The 16,228-nt window shown below is 25.0% G+C and overlaps 1 protein-coding gene across 1 annotated transcript; it reads left to right on the top strand.

The window, feature by feature from the left end:
* The first annotated feature begins 5,221 nt into the window (after positions 1-5,221).
* LOC145843316 (uncharacterized) lies at positions 5,222-14,575 on the top strand. Its single transcript, XM_082950778.1, has 5 exons — positions 5,222-5,373; positions 8,108-8,172; positions 10,317-10,569; positions 11,815-11,915; positions 14,002-14,575. The coding sequence occupies exons 1-5, from the start codon at positions 5,222-5,224 to the stop codon at positions 14,187-14,189; spliced, it is 759 nt and encodes a 252-aa protein (XP_082806904.1). The 3' UTR covers positions 14,190-14,575.
* The last annotated feature ends 1,653 nt before the right edge of the window (positions 14,576-16,228 follow it).

The raw sequence follows: 16,228 nt of genomic DNA, 5'->3' as shown, positions 1-16,228 counted from the left end.
TAATTTTCCACTCTTTCAAGCAAAAAAGCCAGCCTGAGTCAACAAAAACATTCCTGATATTTTTGTATACAAAAAGCAATTCTAGTTAAAAACTTAAAAAATGACTTAGTTGGCCTGAGATTTAAAGTCTTCAAATAGTGATAGTCTGAGTGTGTGGCAATGTTTAGTTGTTTATTTGCTTGAATTTGAACTATTTTGATTAACAATGTACAAACTTAATAAACTTACCATCCCTAAATCTAGTTTATATTGAATAGGTAGCTCAAAAAAACAGCAATTGTGTGTATTGATATGCAAGGCATAAAAATTAACTAAGTTTGACAAAAAAAATGTTTGAAAAATGAAAATGTATACCTAACAAAAACTGTATCAATCTATGTCATATATATTGTTTTAAAGGTGTGTGTACAAATTAGATATTACATGTAGAAACAACAATATTAGAAAACTACGCATAAAGTATTAAATAAAAAGTGGTTTAAAGTATGAGCATCTTTTTAAGTTGGTGTGCATAGAAATTAAATCAAAGTGCAAAGAAAACTTTTAAAAAATTAAAGTGTGTCAAAACAAAAATCAAATAAACCTTATTTCTTAACACTATATTATGTTAAATGATTTTACACTAAAACATAACATTTACAAATAAAAAATCTAAAAAGGAAACATAGGTATGAAAAATATTGAAAAAGAATATCTAAACTATAATATAAAGAAATGACACTTTAGTTAATTACTGTGCATTACTTTTGTACAAAATGGAAAACATTTGCATTTAGTTTATTTAATATATAGGTATTATATCTTTAATTTTTTAAATCCGAGCACTCTTTACACTCTTTTTTCAGATAATTACTTGCTGTTGTTAAAAAGAAGTTATTATGAAACTGAGAAAAATATTCTGTTAGAATGCTTATCTGTATTTTTCACATTTTTAAACTAAAGCAGTAATTTCTTCTAATTATTTTTAAATAGTATACAGAGACTTAAAACCAAACTAATCAAATTAAATCGAATTACCGAAAAAATTCAACTTGAAATATATTTTTGCTCAGCGGGCCACATTTACATACTCGCGGGCCTCGAAATTCGCGGGCCGCATTCCATTCAATAAAATTGCGTGCTCGCGGGCCGCAGATTTACCTTTCGCGGGCCGCAATTGGCCCGCGGGCCGCAGTTTGCCGACCCCTGATATAGACGAAAACAGTAGTTGAAAATTCTTTTCATAGAAGGTATGCAATAAAGCTATATAAATTATAAAAAAATGAAAATTATAAAAAGTTTTAAAACAAGTTATAAAGCTGTTAAAAAAAGTATATTCTTTAAAGTATTAGAGTTTTTAAATAAATCAGCTTCGTATTGTTATTAGTTCCGGAAATGACGTTAAATTGTACCCAAGTGGTGTACGACCCGATAAACAAAAGGTTTTTTGTTTAAATTTATATTTTAATAAAATATTAAGCAAAAACTTGTAGTAAAACAGTTAAGAAAACTTTCTATCACTAACAAATAAAAAAATAAAGTCACAGCAGTTTAAATAAAAAACAGAATAATGACCATGAAAATAATAATAATTTAGATCTTACCTAAATCGTAGAGTTTATAATTTGAGTAGTAAACACAAACGACTTATGAAAAGTATTAACAAATAAACGCAAATATTATTCGTTTTGTTTAAGTTTTTAATATTACTTTAGGTTTTATTTATTTATTTTATAATTAAAAACAACTTATTTGAGCTAGTTTATCATATGATGAATTCAAGACATCGTTTAATACCAAAATGTATTGGTCTTAAATTTCATTTTAAAATATAAGAATTGTTACTTTTTTTAATTAAAACTAAGTTAGTTCTTATATTTTCATTTTTACAATTGACATATCAAATAAACAGAAACCGAAATAACTTGTAACTGACATACTTTGTTGATTGTTTTTTTTTAAACTGTTAGTAAACAAACTAAAACAAGTCTTACACTTGATTCTGAAACTTGATTTTAATACATAAAAGTATAAATATTACTCTTTAAAAAACGATGTGTTTAAAAAATAACAATTAGTATTTGTAAAACTGTTTAAACACTTTGAATAAAAAGTCATACTTCACTATCTACAGGCAATACCTTTCGATAAAAGTAAAGTGTTTTAAACGTTTTAAATATTAAAAATGTTTTATATACTGAAGCTAATTACAATTTGTGTACTAAAGCTAAATTATTAACCAAGTATAACTTTTATAATGTTTTTTAACCACTTGCTATAAAACTAGTTAAAAGTCCACACATGTTTTAAACAAGTTTAAAGATAATAAATAAAGTTTTTACAATACCAAATACTCTTAAATTGGAAAACTACGTAAAACTATCAGCTCACCAGAGTAAGAGCAGGTGTAATTTTTTGTTTTTGTGATTTTTCTTCTTTTCAAGCCGTCTGATGTCCAGTTTTCAACTTTTCCTGATTTCAAGGTTTTAAGTCGTATACTAAAAATAAAGGCGTTTATTTATTTTACTACAACTTATTTGCATATTTAATATGATGAAATTGATTGCATTTATCGGTTTATATACATTACTTTGTGTCTGAAATTCATTCGTTTTTACTAGTGGTTAAAAGATAGTTCTAATACTTTATGTACAGCAAAGTTTTTAGCCTTGTTTTAAAACAAAAGATTTGGGTCACACTTTAAGCTATAATATAAATATACGAATTACTTTACAAAAAAATTACCAATAATTGTATTTACTTCTTTTTATTATACTCCAGCACTCGCTATGAATATAAAACATTTAACACCGCTAAATTATCAACATGTCCCTTTTTTAAACAGTTGCTAACATTAGAAAAAAATAACTTAGTTTAGCTTGTATTCTTAAAAAGTAAAATTTATTATAATGGTGTTAGACTTCATGTAATTGTAAACTACTTAAGCATTTAAAAAAAGTAAAATCGTTATAGTATTTTAACTAAAAAGTTTAAACATAAATCACTCATTTAAAAAAGATTAATTAAATAATTTCCTTTAGGTCTTCATCAGAATAAACTTGCTATGAACTGATACTAATATAGTGCAAGTTTAGTTATTTACATTAATTTTGAAATACCTAGCTAAAAATTGTTACGTCATATTGCATAAGAGTATGTTCAAAATATTTAAATCAGAGTTGAGTTATACTTAGCTGACTTGAAATTGTTTGTAAAACAATACTGTTAAAACAAAAGCATTTAAGAATAAATATGTTTATTATGTTTAATTTTTTTAGTTAAAACCAGTACCAAAACCAAACTATTCAAAAGTTATAGTATATATATCAACTAACCTTTGCATTTACTTTTATTGACGACATTTCAGCACTCACTGAATCAACCGCATTTAAAATGTATCTACGCATCCCACATTTTATAGTGTTGCTTTAAAAAAAGTAAATATTTGTTTTTCATGACAAGCGATCGGAAAATTACTGTAAATTTTAACACCTCAAAACTGTTGAAATCAAAAATGTGTGTCAAACATTGTTTGCTTGTTTGAATATTTGTTTTTTTGAAGCTTTTTCAATGTTAGTTTTACGAGTCCTATTGCTGTTTGTTTTGAAGGATAACGTAGACTAAAACATAAAAATACAATTAAATTGAATTAATCGATAAGTTATTTTGTTTAAAAAGCAGAAATGTATAAACTTTTGCACTTTATTGAAATTTACTGATGTTTCGAGACAAAGTTTGTTGTGACAAAATCGAAATAAAAATTTTAACAAATATTTTAAATAATGTTAAAAATAAAAAATAAAAGTTTAACATAACAAATAAAGATTATACTAGCAAGAAAATAATTGACTAAATAAATAAAGTTTAACGTCATATAAAGGAGTATACCTAAATAACACATTATTAAAAATCAAACTTAGATAACTATATGAAAATTTTAATTCTGTAGAAAATAACCTGCTTAATTAATAGATTTTTCAATACATGTTTGTACATTTTAATCAGTTTTTATTTACTTCGTCTTGTATTTTGATTAAACTGTTAATTGAAAATAAATAATCCCCTAGTACTGTTATATTTGAAAACAACTAAAAACGAAAATAGATAACACTTTTTAAATCACGAGTTAGGTACAGTTTTGTTATGCAAAAATTTAAACCGAAGACTTTTTTCTGTTTGTATTAAGAACAAACTTTTTGGTTACCTATATAAAAGTTAACTGAAATTTATTTTTATGACTTTAAATAATGTACAATATTGTATATAAGTAGCTACCAACACTTTACTAAATTAAAATATTAAACTTTTTTATGATTTTCAAAATAATGCTAAAGTGTTTTCATTAGCTGAAGTAAGTATAAAGTTTTTTCAAATAGAAACACCCTTAAAGAAAAATTAACACGACAGTTTGTATTTCTTTTAGTTTTATGATAAGCGCTTTTTTAAACGTAAAAATGTACTTATTTGTTTTTTGCTTAACTAAGCCAATTCAAAAAAAAAACTATATTATTTCTAAACAATTGTAAACTAAGTAGTGTTAGCTAAATTTTGATCGACTCAAAACTTTTAAAGTTTTGATCTTACAACTTTAGAAAAAATTTTCTAAGAAAAAAACATTAGTTATATGACTCAAATCTTAATTTTAAATTTTATTGTTATTTCTATGTTTTGTTGTTTTAATTAAATTTGGTTTAGGCTTTTATTCTTTGTAAATGCAACAAATGTATTTATATATAGCATAAACCTAAGTTTTTTAAACGTCTTGTAACTCAAAATTTATTTTGAAATTTTAACCACAGCGGTACTTTATGGGCAGCGAAACTTCGCTAAGTGAGAAAAATAAAGCTAGCGTTTCTGAATAAAAGAATTTTTCAAAAAAAGTACTTTTAAAATAATACCCACAAATATGTTTATTTTTTACCGTTTAAAAATTCTTTTTATAGATATGATAAAAAAGTCAATAATGATTGTAGTAAAATTATAAAGAAGTAAAAACGTAAAAAACAAAAAAGACATGTATTTTAAACCATTCACCACCTTAAAGACTAAAAAGACTTCTGATATACAAAAGTTTTCGAATAAAAATAATAAAAATAAGCTTTCAGAATCATACAAAAAAATCTAATTGTTACGTCATTCACATTCGAACAATTTCAAACTAACAAAATTTGAACCGAACATAAAAAAGTTTGCTATTACAAAGCATAACACTTTTAAACTCATTTTACGAGCAATAAAAAATATGGGTTGTTTGAGCAGCAAAGGCAAAAAGAAGCAGGACTTTATCGAGGAACCGGAAGAAGACAAGACGGTAGTTGAAAATTCGGTGGCGCCGGAACTGGAGCACGGAAACTCGGACATTTCTTCCCACTCGCCGCAGTCTGATATCGAGCTGTGACGTTGAAAAGTAATAAACTAACAGAGAGTAAAGTTCTTTTTGTTATTTTTGTTAATCTAAGTGTTTATATCTCATCTCACTTACCGGTAAAAATAACAATTTTTTTATTTTTTATTTTTGGAAACTTTATAAAGCTTAGAAATGTATTTTAAGACAAACTTCAGTCTCATATCGGGCAGTGATAACAGAAAGTAATAAGATTGTTTTATCATTTAATAACTTCTATTTGGTTTAGTTGGATATATTAAAAAAATATCAATAAGTTTTAAACTAATAATATAATCAATGCAAAACTTTGTTTTCAATTAAGATGTTTTCTATCAGTTTGCTGTTTTTATCAAGTAATTTTGTTCTAAAATAAAACTAAACCTTTTTTTATAAGAAGTAATACACGACAAGATTTTAACTTATAAAGTAAACTACTTATAAAAACCGTTTTAACTAATAAACAAAGTTATTAAAAAAAATAAGACAGCAGTTATTTAAAAGTTTATTTTTAAATCACATAAAACAGATACATAAAATTAAACCTCGAGTAGGATTTTAAGCCTTGTTTTGGTAAGAAAAAGATGTTAGAAGTTAATAACTTTTAAATTGATGGTAAAAAGATTGAAAAATCAAAATTTCTATTGGTATAAGGAAAAGTATAATTTTGATTGTACCTATTTAGTTTGCTGAAATATACATCAAAAGTAAATTATTTATAAACTAATAAGTTTGACTAACAGGTGCAAAATAAACTTACTTATATATAGATTTAAATTTAGTGCTAAAATTTGTATTTAAATAGTTTGAAAAATAAAATGTTCTCAGCATAATTGCCCAAAACTCAAACAGATTAAAAAAATGTTTTATATTTATACTCATATACGATTAAATTAAATTTGTTTGAAATATGCATTTCAGTAAACAATCACTTTTTAAATTAACTCAAAAACTAGTTTACTAATACGCTGGTTTTTGCTTGCAGCTGTATAAAATAAAACAATTTAAAAACAACTTCAAATACCAGTTCTCTTATATTAAGTTGTTCTGGTAATTTTTACAAAAAAGCTAAAATATTTTTTAAATTATTTGCTTGTTGATTTTCTTATATTTAAAACTTAAACTCGAACTTTTTTTCATGATAAATGTTTCCACAAAACAAATCTGTTTAAGCCAAACACTTTATCTTTATCGCGTAAAAAATAAAAGTGTCTTTTGAAAAAAAATGAACAAGATAAAAAAAGTTTAAAAGCTAAGTTTATTTTCAAAAGATGCACATATTTTAAGGTTTGACAAATTATTTTGAGTTCATTTGCAATAAATGTTCGAAAAAATCAAAAGAATGTTTTGAAAAAATGTTTGTAAATATACGTCATTTAAAATGCTTAGTTTAAAATCAATTAGAAAACTGAGACTAAATTGGTTTTATCATAACAGTTAAATCTTTTTATTTATAAGAAAGTTCGAAATTTTTAATTGCGTCTCTACTTAATTATTTTAAAAGAGTGTGTACATTTCGTTTGAAATTCAATGCATTGTTAAGCTAGCTATTTTTGCAAAATAGTATTATATAAACTCAAATAATGTTCTGCTATAAAAGTGATACTTTTATAAAGACTAAGCGAACGTTAAAGCGTTTAAAGCTACTAAAAATTCAAATAACTGTATATTAAAACACAAAATAAACTGCTAACAAAGCAACATTTTATTGTAAATGTAAGTTAATTTATAACAATATTAAAGTTAACGTTGCTATTGTTTCTGATTATTATACAGCAAGTGATACAAAAATCGAAAAATAGAATGACGCGTTTGAAACGATGTTACAAGTTTCACAAACATTTTAAGACAACTTTAAGTACGTTATATCTACGGTTAAGCTACTAAGGAAAACATTTTATTACCATAAGTATTAGCTATTTATATTTTTTCGGTATATGTAAATTTAAACACAATGCTATACTGTTGTTTTTAAAGGAAACTATACATGTAGTTCAAAGACACTTTAAATTTTTTGCAGAATAATTCTGTATATATATTTTTAGTAACCTTTCAGTTCACGTATCTCAAAACAGTTATGAGAAAAGTTTGACCCAATATTGAATGCTCATATAGCTTAAAACATTGCAGTGAAATATACACTAAACCGGTCAAAAAATTATGAAATAACTGATAAAAATTCATTTGTGTGATAACAAAATTGTAATAATCGATTTAAGAAGTTTCCGTTCAAAAATAAAGTTAAGTTTTGAATGCTATTAAACTTCGGAAAAACACTTGGTAAGAGTAAGTGCATTCACAACCTACAATGTGTTATAATGTATTTTCAGAAACTCACTAGTTACAAATTTTGAGAAAACAGTTTTTTATCAAAAACTTATCAAAAAACTTTTTCAAACATAATAAAACTTCAAAAATTTTAATAAAATTGTAAAGAATTTATATATATATAGTAATTAATAACATAAACTGTAATTGTTAACCGTTTATAAAGGGAGTAAATGGAAACTTAAACAATTTGTCAAACACAGAACGTCGTTAGACATCGAAAAGTACAAAATATTTGGAAAGTAATTATTCGAAAAAATAATTAGCAGCATCAAAAAGAAGTTTATTTTTATGAAAGTATAATTGTTTCAAGGACATCAATTACAAACACCGAAGACAACAAATAAGAAAAGTTCTAAGACAAAATCGCAATTGTAATTATAAGACATTTTGTTTTTTCCATGGTATTTACCGCAGAGACATATCTGCATGTTTTTGCGGCCAGCCCCGGGCAAAAATGCGCTCACAAGTTGATATACTGCGTTTTTTTAAAAGAAAAAATGCTCGTGGTTTCTGCATGATTACATGAGGTGAAACGTTTAATGTATTTATTTTATTGCAAGCTAAGTTCAAGTAAGCTTCGAGTTTTAATTGTTACTGAAAAGTAGTCAGTCAGTTTAGTTCATGACAAATTGGTTGTGAAAATATTCTTACGTTTTTTTCAAAAGCAAATTTCTCGACACTGTGTTGAAAACGAGTTATATTTAAATAAACTTTAAGTTTGAGACACTGCAATAAATTTTATGGAGTATGAATTTGAAGTTTATGTTTTATGGCAAGCTAACTTAAAATAAATGTGAGTGCAAAAGTTCCAAGGAAAAAGTATCTACTACATTAACTAACGACCACTTGGTTTTGAGACTTTTATCAATTTTATAACTGATAATTATATGCTATTTGAGATGTAAACATACTTTTCATGTTTATGCTTTTTTTGCATAAATTTGTTTTTGCATATGTTTAAAGATCGAGTTAAACTTTTAATGGAAAAATCATTTATACTAATTAAGTTTTATAAGCTAGGATTGAAAAAAGAAATTTGTTTTTGCTTGAACTAAAAAATTTGATGTCCAATAAAAACTTTGTTCTTGAAAACTATAATCAACATAACTGAAATAAAAACTAATGAAATTTAACTGGCTTCAAAAATTAAAGAAAGTTGTTTGTTACAAAAAAGACGTAAAGTGTTGAAGTTAATACGTTATAAAAATATGAATGTAAATATTATTTTTACTAGAGCTCAACTTTGGAAAAAAGTAACAGCAAATTTGTGACTATGTATCGTGTTTTAAATACATCTATGGAAAAAAGTCAAACCTAAATGTTTAAAAAACTTGCATTTAAAATCAAAATGATTTATTATATTGGTAAAAATAGTAATAAAAAGAAATAAAGAACATAATTTTCAAAAAAAAAAAAACAATGATGTTGTATTAGTTAAAGTTTAGTTTTTATATTTTTTGTAGCTTGATATCAAAGCAGTTTTGAAAATAAAAATTTAGTAAAAATCAGCTAAAAATCATAAAAAAGATTTGGAAATGTTGTGCTGACTATATATAAAAAAAAACATGTATAAGTTTTAAAACAGTTTGTAAGTGTAATTAAAAACTTTATCACTTAATTTACATTGGAATATTAAAACAAAGTAATTATGATTATAAGCATGTATTTTTTTTAGCCCAGTGTTTAAAAAACTAAAAATACGTCGAAAACAAAAACCACATTGAACTTTTGCAAGAAATAACTGAAATTACATGCCTAAAACACGCAAAAAGAAACTGCGGAATTCCAACATTACAGTATGTTACTGTTCCTAAAAGAACGTGTTCGTTTGAAAAGGATTAATACTTAAAACTTATTAATGCAGACAAAAGTTTTTACAATGCGATATGTATAACGTTATACTGTAGTTAAGTTTTTGTTTTTAAATTATAAAATTTAAAGTAAACCTTTTACATACTTCTTGTTAATTTTGTGAATAAAAAGTGAGTTTTTTTTGTGCTTTTTAAAATTAGAAAACTATACTTTTAAAGACAAAAATAAATTTATTGCTTAAAATATACTTAAAAATAAAAACGATTAAAAATAGTATTATAGGTGTTGTTACTGTAAATTAAAATGAATTACCTCTACACGTATTTGTGTTTCATATTTGGTTTGATATCAGTTCAGCTAGCAAAAGCTCATTTAATTTTAACAGTTAAGTTTATTGTTAAATATTATTATTATTACGTATATTGTGTAAACAGATTAAATAATAGCTGTTAAAAGTTTTAACTTGTGCTAAAATAATCAAAGGAATTATTATCTTTACAAATATAGGTAAAAAAAGAAGTTCTTGAATTGTGCATATTTTATACTATATAATTGTAATATACTTTAATAGGTAATTAAATTTTTGTAAGTATAACTTCTTTATTTCTGTTTATTTTTATTATCTGTTAGTTTTAATGATACGTATTTCAAGGTCTCTTTGAATAAAAATTTATTAATGAAAGTATTAGTATAACAGCAACTTACTTTTTACTTTATGTTTTTTTTTATTATTACTTTTTATTAATATGTTTTTGTTAACCTAGTAACGATTGATATTTGTACTATTTAGTAAAAAAAACTATTTTTTCAGTACATAACGCAGCAACTGAAATCAATCCTCACAACAACAACCAATCATCATCCGAAATCAGTCAACCGTACAATGACCGGAGTGAAGTCATTCAAGCGTACAATGACAGGAGTGAAATTAATCAACCGTACAACTTCCAAGCTTTCTGCCTCAAATTGAGATGCCATCGCTCGCACCAGACCTGCTGCAAACCCATTTTCTATTCCGGGAAAACCCCTGAACTGTACTGCTGCGACCCGGAATCGTATCACGTGTTTGTTTATTGCTTGTTTATTTTAACTTAAATAGCTTTATTATTTTTTTTAAACGTTTGTTACGTTTTGATAGCTTTTCAAATTTAAAGACTCTATACGTTGGTATATTGGCGATGAAAAATAAACAGATTTTTTTTTGTTTTTGTGGACGTTTAATTGTCGTAGATTTTGCAATTTAGACTAAATCAAACATTTTAAAAGTATATATAAGAAAACAATGTTAAAGGAAGAATGTGTATTGAACTAAAACTAGCTTCATAGTTAATAAAGTTGGGTTAGCAATAATTTTAATTTACTAAAATTAACATTTTGTACACCAATTCAAGCATTAGCGGCTTTTAATCCACTTTCACTGTTGTTTGTTTAACTTTGTTTGCTTTCCTTTCGTAGCTTGATTCGGTTAAATATTCCGTAAATAACTTTAAAAAGTATTGCAAAAAAAGAAATTGTATGTAATAAAAACAACTTTATAGTTTATAAAGTTTGGTTAGCAATAATTTTTATTGAACTCACAAATAATTTTCAGGTCAATCCAAGGATGAACTTATTAGCTAACGTATTAGTTAATTTAAACAGTTTATTTAAATAAAAACTGTTTTAACTTTAAAGAATTTAAACAGTTTATTTAAATAAAAACTGTTTTAACTTTAAAGAATTTAAACAGCTTATTTAAATAGAAGCTGTTTTAACTTTAAAGAATTTAAACAGTTTTTTTAAAGTTAAAACAGCTTCTATTTAAATAAACTGTATAAATTCTTTAAAGTTAAAACAGTTTTTATTTAAATAAACTGTTTAAATTAACTAATACAAATAATTTTCAGACCGATTCAACCATAAGATTAGTAACTAACGTGTATATTTTTAAACAGTTTTTATTTAAATTAACTGTTTAAATTCTTTAAAGTTAAAACAGTTTTTATTTAAATAAACTGTTTAAATTAACAAATACAAATAATTTTCAGGCCGGTTCAGGCATAAGTTTAGTAACTAACGTGTATATTTTTAAACAGTTTTTATTTAAATTAACTGTTTAAATTCTTTAAAGTTAAAACAGTTTTTATTTAAATAAACTGTTTAAATTAACAAATACAAATAATTTTCAGACCGGTTCAGGCATAAGTTTAGTAACTAACGTGTATATTTTTAAACAGTTTTTATTTAAATTAACTGTTCAAATTCTTTAAAGTTAAATCAGTTTTTATTTAAATAAACTGTTTTAATTAACAAATACAAATAATTTTCAGGCCGGTTCAGGCAATAGCGGCAGGGGTCTCTTGCTTCATAATATTTTTGTGCATGTACTATATGAAGAAACACATGAAACTCAAAATTTTACAGCTCACCGGTTTGTTTTTGAAATTTCAATTTGAGTTTTACTTTTAATTACAGATACAACGTCAACTTTAAAAAACTCATAACTTAAATAAAAGCGTTCGTTCTAAATTTAGTACAACTTTTTTTTAAACATTGTTTTTTACACATATTATTTCAAAAAAATTTTGTATACAACATCTTAGTTCAGAGCAGGCAAATTGTTAGGCAAGTTCGTTCGGCATTAACTTTTTAAATGTTTGTTTTTACAAAACCTTAGAAGTTGAAAAAAAGAAACTTAATTTTGTTAAAGTTTCAATATTAAACGGTCTACTTAGGTATATGCCTGACAAATTCGGTCTTTCGTTACAAAAACCTGCCACACTTGGTTTGCCCTCTATCCTAGTTTGTCGTTGAAGTTAAAATATCAATTAAAAGCTTTAAAAATAATTTACTCACAAAGGTTTACCCTTGTACAATTCTGAAGTTGCGAAAATAACATAATACTAATCTAGTGTTGTGTTTATTTCTATTTTTAAAAACCTTGAACACGTTTCTGAACAAGTGAAAAGCATGAGTTTTTTATGCAGACTATCCAAGTTCATGTATAACTTTAAACAAATACATTAGTAAAGTGTGTCTTTACCACAAAATATTGACCAAATAATAAATTCTACCTCAGATATTTTGACCACATTATAACTATTGACAAAAAACTAGAACAAGGAAATTAAATTTTTTTTTAGTAATTTCAAATTAGCTTATGATGCCAAACAAAATAATTCTGAAAAAAAACTACCACAAAGCCTAAAACTTTACCAAATTTCGAACTCCAGTGTTGTTAATTTTGACCACGTTGTAGTTATTGACAAAATATAAAAACTAGAAAAAGTGCTAGATTATGTATGTAATGCATTCAGGTGTAGCCTCAAATAAAACTAAATTAAAAGTCCTTTTTTTACCACAAAACCCAAATCGTATGTTGAGCTCCATTTTTTAATCTGTTATTAATTTAATCCATTTTAGAAACCATAACCATGTTGTAGCTATTGACTTATGCGTTGAACTTAACACGAAGCAAAAACTACTTATTATGTTATAACCACATTAGTGTTAGTTAATTTATTTTAAAACAAGAACTGTAACTTCAATCCCGTTTTACAAGTAGTTAATAAACTGTGTATTGCATATAAAATAAATATTGATATGTAAAAACTAATTAAAATGCATAAAACAAAATACTCTCTTAATTCTCAAAACTTATTTTAAATTTTATGGTCACTAACTTATAATTTTCAGTTTTAAGTTGTTTATTTCCAACAAAGTCTTTTTTTGTCTTTTTGAGTAATCTGTTTACTATTGTAAATGTACATTTGCGTCATTTAGAACTCAAACAGCTGAAGAGTATAGCAATAAGTTACACGAAACAATTGTACTGTTTTTTCGAATTTAACGCATGGAAATAAACTTTTTAAAAGCTCTTTTAACTAGATTCAGTGAAATGTGGTTCTGACAATTAATTATACATATGCATATGTGTTATATACCGAATAAAAATTTTAGAACTACATGCTTATTTTTTCAAAAAAACTCTAACTACCCCGTTTAAAGAAATATTACCAATTAAGTAATTAGCATTAAAAGAATTCTAATAATTGAAATATTCCTAAGACCCTAGACGGGTATCGCCACCATCGCCGTTTGATAATATTAAACTGTATATAACACACAAAGTAAACATTATTAAGTATAAATTAAATGTAAATGTACAGTATATATAGAAAAAAGTTGATTAACTTAATAAATTAAATCTTTGACACGGAGCCCACCTTAAGGGCTTTTTTAATAAAAAGGTTTATTTCAAGATGTAAAACTTTTTGTAGTATATATACACTAATATATAAAAAAAAAGTTTATTTCAAGATGTAAAACTCAAAGGACTCGAGTTTCGTGCCTATGCACTCATCAGCTTCAAAACAAGTTTAAAATAAAGCACAAAACAAAAAACACAAATGAAAGTTAAAAAATTTAGCACAAATAGATTATGACGTAATTTTGAAACTATCAAAAATCATTCAAAACGGATATTACTTTAATATATATATATAAACAATTTCCAGATGAAGAACCACAAGACCCACCGCCGCCACCGTTTGATGTCGCTCTCACGATGGAATTGAAGGGCGAACCTGCCGTCCCTCCCCCTCCCAACTACTATGACGTGACAAAAGATGATGACGTCACAAATGATGATGTCACAAACGAAGCAAAGGACGAATTGCCTCCACCACCTATCGAAAGCGCATAAATGTATTTTGTTATGTCATAAACTTTTGAAGTGTCACTAACAAAGTGTTATTACGTCACTAACTAAACGAAGGATGAGTTGTTCCACCGCTTTTTCAAAAATGTATAGATAATAAATGTTTTCTTAAATCACGATATTCTGAAGAAGTCCTCTAACTATTATGCCTTTATTAAATGTAATTACGTCTTCAACGGTAGCAAGAATGACGTCAGAGAAACGAAATGCCTCTTTCGCCATTTGAAGCTGTATGAGCTAAATGTTATCACTTAATTTAAAGCGTTGTTTACAAAATTATATATTTATATACTATTTGATGTAGTAACCTATAAATAGTTTTATCATTAGCATTTAAATGTTTGAATTAAAAAAAAAAAGAAATATGTTCAAACCGGAAACATAATAATATAGAAAAATTTTCATTGAAAATGTATGAATTAAATATTGACTAATAAATTTTTATTCAATTTTTTTCTTACAAAAAGTTTAAAATTCTTTTGTGATTTGTTTGTTCATTATCGTTTTTGAGTTTTAAAATGTTTTTTTTTTTATAATAATTCATCTTTCATGTTTAAGTTATGCATCAAAATCTTAAATACTAATTTGTTGTTCATAAAGAGCTATTTACATGATTTATTGTTTCTAATGTTTTGAATTTTACGAGCTTTGTCTATAGTAAAATTTGAACTTTTATAGTATTTAAAAAGAACAAAAAACAACAATTACTTAAAATTATTTTCTCTAACATTTTTTTTATTTTTCAAATGTTTTTCAATTGTACATGTAAAAACTTTTATCAAAAGTTATATTTTAGTAAAAATACTTTGATGGTGTTATTTTTTTTTTTGTTTATAAATTTAGTTTCTATTTGATAAAAGTTTCAAGGTGTTTCTACAAAATATTAAAATAACTAAATTTTTTCGAGGTAAACGCTTAATTTTATTTCTAAACGTTTTATAATACAAGTTTACTGCAGCAGTGCTAGAGTAATTGAACCAACTTATATCAATAGTAGGGGTGCACGACTATTCAAATTCGGACAATTCAAATTCCGACAATTCAAATTCTTAAAGAGAAATTTAAACAGCCACAAATAAAAAAGTAATGTGCATTTGACAAATATAAAAAATACATATGTAAGTCATATTAATACCTACAAGACATTTAGTTATTTTTGAAAATCATTGAATATTTTTAGAGATATGGCTTAAATAAAGCAAAAAACATAGTTATTCTTAGTAATTTTAAAATATCTTGAAAAGTATTTTAGATTTTGAAAAAAGGAAAAAGTAGTTTGTAGATATTAATAAGATCTACATATGTATTTTCTATTTTCCTCAAATTTGTATTATTTATTGAGATATAGTCATTTAAATATTTTTTTAAGAATTTGAATTGTCGGAATTTGAGTTGTCCGAATTTGAATTGTCATGTAACCCAATAGTAGTCAGCTGCATGTGAAAACGTTTCGGTAGTAAATGTTAAGGTGTCTTTTATAAAATTAAAATCTTAAGCTAAAATGTAAGGTCAAGCTAAGATAATTTCTTAATTTAACACTTGGCCACAATTATGTTTGCTGCATTTAAGTTTCACACAAGTGCTTTAATTTGTTTCAACAATTAATTTTATATCTTTTGTGACTTAAAATTTTAAACTAATTTTGAATTAGTTTTTAAAATTCATTTAGTTTGTTAAGTTAATCAGAAACAAAAGTAATTTTGTTTGAACTGGTTATAAGTTATCGACTAAAAATAAATTTCTTAAAAAAAACTATGTTTAAAAAGTTATAGTTTTAGCTTTTACATGAAAAAAAAAATTAAGCACTTTTCTGTTTGTATGTTTAAAATGAACTTTCGTTTTTGATAATAAGAAAATTTAATAAAAGTTTCAAGTTCTTGGTGACGTTTTTCAGATATGCCTAATTCTTAGTGTTTTTAATGCTTAATGCGGATCAAGATCACCCTCGGAATTTTTCGTCGGTTGCAAACGTGATTTCTACAAAATAAATCCGATTAAAAAAAAGTTTGAGAAATATTAAACCA

This window comes from Thalia democratica, chromosome 8 (genome assembly GCF_965202585.1).
Source record: "Thalia democratica chromosome 8, ktThaDemo2.hap1.1, whole genome shotgun sequence".
Taxonomy (NCBI): Eukaryota; Metazoa; Chordata; class Thaliacea; order Salpida; family Salpidae; genus Thalia; species Thalia democratica.
The sequence above is the reverse complement of the archived record's forward strand: the minus strand, read 5'-3'. Positions and strand labels throughout refer to the sequence as shown.